The sequence below is a fragment of the Dunckerocampus dactyliophorus genome, chromosome 16, assembly GCF_027744805.1.
Source record: "Dunckerocampus dactyliophorus isolate RoL2022-P2 chromosome 16, RoL_Ddac_1.1, whole genome shotgun sequence".
Taxonomy (NCBI): domain Eukaryota; kingdom Metazoa; phylum Chordata; class Actinopteri; order Syngnathiformes; family Syngnathidae; genus Dunckerocampus; species Dunckerocampus dactyliophorus.
In genome coordinates this window covers 22,318,082-22,324,803 of record NC_072834.1, presented here as the reverse complement: position 1 = coordinate 22,324,803, position 6,722 = coordinate 22,318,082, and the positions used below count along the sequence as shown (strand labels likewise).

General features: G+C 44.5%; 1 protein-coding gene across 1 annotated transcript; it reads right to left on the bottom strand.

The window, feature by feature from the left end:
* Positions 1-5,418, bottom strand: LOC129169411 (uncharacterized). Its single transcript, XM_054755802.1, has 4 exons — positions 5,167-5,418; positions 3,847-4,037; positions 2,732-2,961; positions 1-1,224 (listed from the first exon to the last, which is right to left on the bottom strand). The coding sequence occupies exons 1-4, from the start codon at positions 5,416-5,418 to the stop codon at positions 59-61; spliced, it is 1,839 nt and encodes a 612-aa protein (XP_054611777.1). The 3' UTR covers positions 1-58.
* Positions 5,419-6,722: the final 1,304 nt, after the last annotated feature.

Here is a 6,722-nt window from a genome sequence, read left to right as displayed (position 1 = left end):
TCCAACACACTCCCCGCCTGGCATTGTTACAAATGCCAACATAACACATTTACACAAACTAGTCCATTGGAGACAAAAGAAGGATACACTCTGTGATGGGTCGGCAGAAGATCTTTGAAGAGTTGTCACGCGTCACCTTGACCTCAATCTTCCTCACAACTCCATCTCTGCTTGGGAGAGTCTTTACGATAATTCCTATTGGCCAGTCATTTCTTTTAAGTTGCTTCTCCTTTAAAAGAATGATGTCCCCTTCCTTCATGTTTGGTTTGTTGCGATGCCACTTTTGACATCCTTGGAGTAAGTTGAGGTACTCCTTCTGCCATCGGGCCCAGAAAATGTCAGCAAGCACTTGAACTCTCTTCCACTGGTGTTTATACATGTCAGACTTTGTGAATTCAACTTGTGGAGCCGGGATGGCATCAAACTTCTGGGTAAGCAGAGTTGAGGGTGTCAGGATTAAAGGAGCCTCTGGATCAGAAGAAACGGGCACCAAAGGTCTTGCATTAATGATAGCTGTGACTTCAGCCATTAAAGTTGTCAGAACCTCGTGAGTCAACTTAGGGTTCCCTGCTTGTAAGAGCATTGAGTCTAGAATGCGTCGCACAATACCTATCATACGCTCCCATGAACCACCCATGTGAGACGAATGGGGCGGGTTGAACACCCAGGAACACCTCTGTTTGCGCAGGTAGTCATCTATACCTGTTTCACCGGGTTCTGGAGGAATCAGCTTCAGTTCTTTGGATGCACCAATAAAGTTGGTCCTGCAGTCAGATCTTAATTGTTTGGCGGGACCTCTGATCGCGAAGAATCTTCTGAGAGCGTTGATAAAACTTGAAGAACTCAAGGTTTCGATTACTTCAACGTGAATGGCTCTTGTGGACATACATGTAAAAAGAACAGCCCATCTCTTGCTGCTGGCTTGTCCTCCTCTAGTACGCCGTGTTACAACCTCCCATGGTCCGAACGTGTCCAACCCAACATAGGAAAATGGGGGATCCATTTGTAGACGTTCAGCAGGTAAGTCTGCCATGATTTGCTGCTCAGTTTTACCTCTGAGCTTCCTGCAAGTCACACATTTGGAGATGATGCTGCTGATGGGTCTCTTCCCTCCGACCAACCATAATCCACTTGCTCTGACTGCTCCCTCAGTGAAGTGTCTCCCTTGGTGCTTTACAGCTTCATGATAGTGTCGGATGAGCAGCGTAGCAATGTGATGCTTTCCTGGGATCAAAAGAGGTTTGGCTTCATGGCTTGGAAGTTTTGACTCTGCAAGGCGTCCTCCAACCCTTAATAGGTCATTACCATCCATGATTGGATTCAGCTTGCGAAGAGAACTGTTACTTGGCAAGTCTTGTTTTGCCTTGATGCATTTAGTTTCTTTTGCATACACTTCATGTTGGATGCATCTGATAATTGTGTGTTCTGCACAAGTCAAGGCTTCATCTGTGAGGCTTTTCCTGCAGAGGTGCCAGCCTCTACAACTATGAGCATCATTGGACTTCTTGAAACTGTGTGAGATGTGACGAAGGTAAGCTACTGCTTTGACAAGAGAGGTCCACTTTGAGCTTCGTTCAAAGCGCAATGAGCCTAGTTCACCTGGAGCAATGGCAGTGACAAGCACCATCACATTTTGACGAACTTCGACATCCGACTCAGGGTCAATTAATTCAAATGGGCCTTTTTCAGAAGTGATGCACTCGAGTCCCAGAAGAAAGGCTGGGCCATACAACCATGTTGTACTGGCAAGGTCTTTGGCTTGAACTGACCGAGAGCCATGATCAGCGGGGTTATGCTCCGTTGAGACGTGTCTCCACTGATTTGGTTGAGAAGTTTGCCTAATTCTCGCCTAATTCTCTACGATTGTTCACGTATACATGGAACCTTCTGTGTTGATTGTTAATGTATCCTAAAACCACCTTACTATCAGTAAAGAATGTGGTTCTGTCAATATTTATGCTGAGCTCTTGTGTGAGAAGCTCAGACAGTTCCACAGCAAGCACTGCAGCGCAAAGCTCCAGTCTGGGTACGGTAAGTTCTGATATGGGAGCCAATTTAGCCTTACCCATGACAAACCCGACCTCAGTGTGCCCATCTTCATGAGTGACCTTCAAGTAGGCTACTGCGGCTATAGCTTTTACTGAAGCATCTGAAAACACACAGAGTTCAATGCAAGTGGCGTGTGATGAGATGGAGGATGAGACATAAGTACGAGGGAGGTGCAGTGTTTTAAGTTCCCGCAGTGATTCTTGCCACCTTCTCCAAACATCATACATGTCTTGGGGCAAAGGGCTGTCCCAGTCAAGGTTATTGCTTGACAGTTCTCTGAGAAGAAGCCTGCCTTGTATAGTCACGGGTGTAAGGAATCCAAGGGGATCAAACAAGCTGTTTACTGTGGAGAGAACACCACGTCGAGTGAAAGGCTTCTGCTCCTGTGGCACACTAAATGTGAACGTGTCTGACATGGTGTTCCAGCTCACCCCCAAGCTGCGCCGGACAGGAAGCTCATCTATGGCGAAATCAAGGTCTTTGCTTTCATTGGCCCTGTCTTCCAGGGGAAAGGCACTCACCACCTTCATTTTGTTAGAGGCTATCTTGTGAAGGCGTAGATTTGAAAGGGCGAGCATTTTTTGGGCTCTTAGCAGGACATCAATAGCCTCCTCTTCAGTTGGAAAAGATTTCAATGCATCGTCAACGTAAAAGTCCTGTTCGACGAAGTTTCGTGCGTCACTTCCATATTCAGCTTCAGCCTCCTTTGCTACCATTCTCATTCCAAAGATTGCCACTGCTGGAGAGGGACTGTTGCCAAAGACGTGCACTCTCATGCGGTAGTCTACCACACCTTTATTGAGGTCATTGTCTTCATACCACAGGAAACGAAGGAAATCTCTGTGTTCTTCCTGAACAATGAAGCAGTAAAACATCTGCTCTATGTCGGCTGTGATGGCAACTGGTTCTTTCCTGAAGCGGAGAAGCACACCTTCGGAGCGGCAATGGAGCAACCCAACTGTTAGAGTCATCTTTGTAGCATCTTTCCATTTTCTTCAAAAAGATCATGTCTTCAACAGATTGTGCAAGCTGATTATTATTTTCAGTGCGGCAAAATACGGTCTCTCCTAAATTCTCTGCTGTGAGCTTTGAGAATGACAATGAAGATTGCTCTTCATGGGAAGTCTCTTTCACTTGACTTAAATTGAACCTCTCCTTAACAGTGAAGTGGCTGTCACAGGGAGTGAGATAGCTTGGGCGTCTATTCTTTAACACATGTGTTTTCAACACATTCACTTCATTCGGCTTGTGAGCACTGCCTAAACAAACCTCACCAACGATAACCCAGCCCAAATCAAGCTTCTGTGCATATGGGTCGCTATTTCTTCCACAGAGCTGCTTTCTTGCCTTGTGAACTCTCAGGAGGTTTTGTCCAATCAGCAACAGGATGTCAGCTTCTTGGTCAAGGGGTGGTATCTCGGCAGCAATGGATCTCAGATGGCAGTGCTGTAGAGCAGCTTCTGGAGTTGGTATTTCTTCCCTATTGTTGGGGATGTCATTACACTCTATGAGTGTGGGGAGAGGAAGGCTAACTTTTTCATCTATGGACTCAACTATGTAGCCCTGAGCTCTTCTACCTGTTGTTTGCGTTATACCAGCACACGTCTTCAATGTGTATGGTTCTGTTGTGCTTTGAATGTCAAACATGTCAAAAAATTCAGTCTTTGCAAGGGATAGATTACTCTGATCATCTATTATTGCATACATTTTCTTCCTGTTGTGTCGCTGACCTTCTGGATAAACTTGCACCAAGCATATTTTGGAACAAGACTTCCCGAAGATTTCTTTCCCACATACCTCTGTACAAGTGGCTGTAACATCTGAGTCCAACGCATTTGTTCTCTCCCCGCCGTGCTCTTTAGAGGATGAGAGAGGCTTGGACACATGTGGTGCTGGGCCTGGGTGAAGAGCTGCCAGATGTCTGTCACTGTCACACTCTTGACACTTGATTGTGACCTTGCAGTCCTTGGCTTGGTGGCTGGTGGAGGCTAGGCAACGGTAGCAAATGTTGTTGTCTTTAAGAAATTTCTTTCTGTCTTCCAGTAGCATAGTTCTGAAACCTCTGCATCTTCCCAATGGATGGGGTTTGTTATGTATCGGGCACTGCCTGCTGATGTCTTCAGCTGGACCCTTTGCTGTATTGGACGTCTCTGCTGACACATCTGTCTTGTGCACGGTGACTGATGGTCTTGGGTTGTAGTTCCCTGTTGGTTTCCCTCTTCTGTGATTGGCAGTGGAATCGTGAGGAAAGAGATATGTAGTGGTGAAGCTTGGGTCATTCCTTGCTTTGGCTTGATTCTTAACAAAATCCACAAAGAATGAGAATGGTGGGAAACTAACATTATTTTCTTCTTTGAACTTTGACCCTTTCATTGCCCATGTGTCTTGAAGGTTGCAGGGAAGCTTTTGCACAATTGGATTCACTCCTCTGGCTGTGTCAAGGTAACTTAAGCCAGGTAAATAGCCATCTAGCTTGGCAGCTTCCAACTCACAGAGTAGGTCTGAAAGCTCACAAAGCTTGTGAGGTTCTTTGCTGGAGACTTTTGGAAAATGTTCTATTCTAGAAAATAATGAGCTTTCTATTGCTTCTGGAGAACCATAGCATTCTTCTAATCTGTTCCAGATCATACGCAGACCAGCAGATGGGTATCTTATATTGGCTGTTTTTACTCTTTTAGCATGTTCAGAGGACTCTGGGCCTAGCCACTTAATGAGAAGATTGATTTCTTCATTATCCTTAAGACCAAGATCTTTGATGGTACTCTGAAATGTTACCTTCCAGCTAAAATAATTTTCTGGCTTTTCATCGAATTTTGCTAGTCCTTCTGTCACTAGCTGACTCTTGGCTAGGAACCTGGCAATGTCACTTATTGTGTTAGCAGTGTCATTGTTTGAATGTACTCTTTGCTGTCTTTGTAGTATGTTGTGAAAGGTTTGGTCAACATCTCTTTGTGGTGGTTGTTTGTCGCCGTCTAGTGGCGGACATTGGTACTGCTCATGTCCTTGTTTTGGGTGAAAATCCCTCCATAAATCTGCTGTTTCATATTGTCTTTCTTGGTGTGTAACATTGTCATTTTGCATAAAAGTGTCTCTGTGAGTTGCTATATACTCAGTCACTTTCTGCTCTGGAGTGGCCTGTGGAGGCAAGAACACCAATCCCTCATTTTGCTCCGTAACGTTGAACTGAGCAGCAGCAGTTTCTATCACCTCTGCTTTAGCCAAGGCTGCGTCGGCTTCTTTTTGAAGATGTAGAACGTTGAGAGTTGCTTTCAAGCGGGCTTTCTCCATTTTAATGCTCATTTCTTTTTCAGCGTAGGCCAATCTGGCTTTTGCAGCTTCAGCTTCCGCTAGTGCATGGGCTGCCGCCATTCTAGCACGGGTTGATGCTGACGACCTTGAAGATCTTGCTGACGATCTGTGAGTCATTTTGCTTGAAGCTTTGGAGGACTTTATTGAGGAGGAAAAGAGTGACCTGTTGCCCTCAACATCTTGACCTCGTGCCTCCGATTTCTTCATAGTAATGACTGAGTGGAATGGTGAAATATGTTGTTATCTTCTTTCCAACTCCAATCGTTTATTGTGGTCCTTCGCAGAGTGCTATCATTTCACTGTACTGTTTCACCCAATGTTACCTGTGTCCTATATTGAGATTCACAGCCAGCTAAACTCTTCGTTGTACTACTTCCTCCAAGGAACAGGCACGTGTTGTACTGGACTGGAATTTAATACAATGAAGTGTGAAACTGAAATTACAAAAACACAAAGGGCATTTAGTGACTCAATCCAGAAATTAGAACACAAATAGACTCGTATTTAAAGTGCATAAAAATGCTCCAAATACCATAATATTAAGAAACACACATTCTAACACTCATGTGCAAAAATGCAACTTACTGATATTGCCACTCAAAAGGCCAGAAATATAAGGATGGTTTGGATGAAAACACACCATATGCTGTCAATCAAGCTGTTTACATATACCAAGCAGGAAGTTCCTGATACATCATTTCCCTTTGATGCTGATTGGCGCAACATTAATATAATACAAACTACGACCTCTAGTGGTCTGGAGGAACACATTTTCTAGCGGTTCCAACACAGCTGTAGCACTAAGCCTGCCGTTGATTTTTAGCTGTTTTTCTTCAGAGTGCAGGTTAGATGATGCTCCGTTTAACATTAAATTAGTTCTCTGTAAATTCCAGTTACATTTTTCATCCTCCTATCCTTTGCTCACAGACACACGAGTGACTTGCCTGAAAGTTGTAGTACATGTGGCAAAGCCTGAAGGTGAGCAACTGAAAATCATCAGGCTCTAGTCCGCTCTGGTCATAAACGACATTGTAGTGAGTTGAAGACACGCTTCCAATGTCGGCAGCCTGGCTGACAAGATAGAAGTTGTTCCTGGCAAAATATACAATTGTCCCTTAGTGTACATATTGTATATGAAACACTCAAACTGATGGAGACATCAATGTTGTAACATGTTCACTGAACAATGTAATTCCACCCTAATCGTGTGTAGTGTTTAGTCTCCACAAAACAAGAAACACTTTAGACCATATAAAATGTGACTTTCTTTGGAGAAAGGAGATAGGACAGAACAGGTGTAAAAGCAACAGGGTACCATTCTGGACGGGTGACTCTGGAGTCAACGACAGTCCCTATAGGTGGGT

Coding starts and splice junctions, on each gene's coding strand:
- LOC129169411 (XM_054755802.1), bottom strand. CDS start 5,418: ATGGCGGCAGCCCATGCACTAGCGGAAGCTGAAGCTGCAAAAGCCAGA. Junction 4,038..5,166: donor AGGCCACTCCAGAGCAGAAA/GTGACTGAGTAT, acceptor ACCGTTGCCTAG/CCTCCACCAGCCACCAAGCC. Junction 2,962..3,846: donor TTACAGCCACTTGTACAGAG/GTATGTGGGAAA, acceptor TCTCCGCTTCAG/GAAAGAACCAGTTGCCATCA.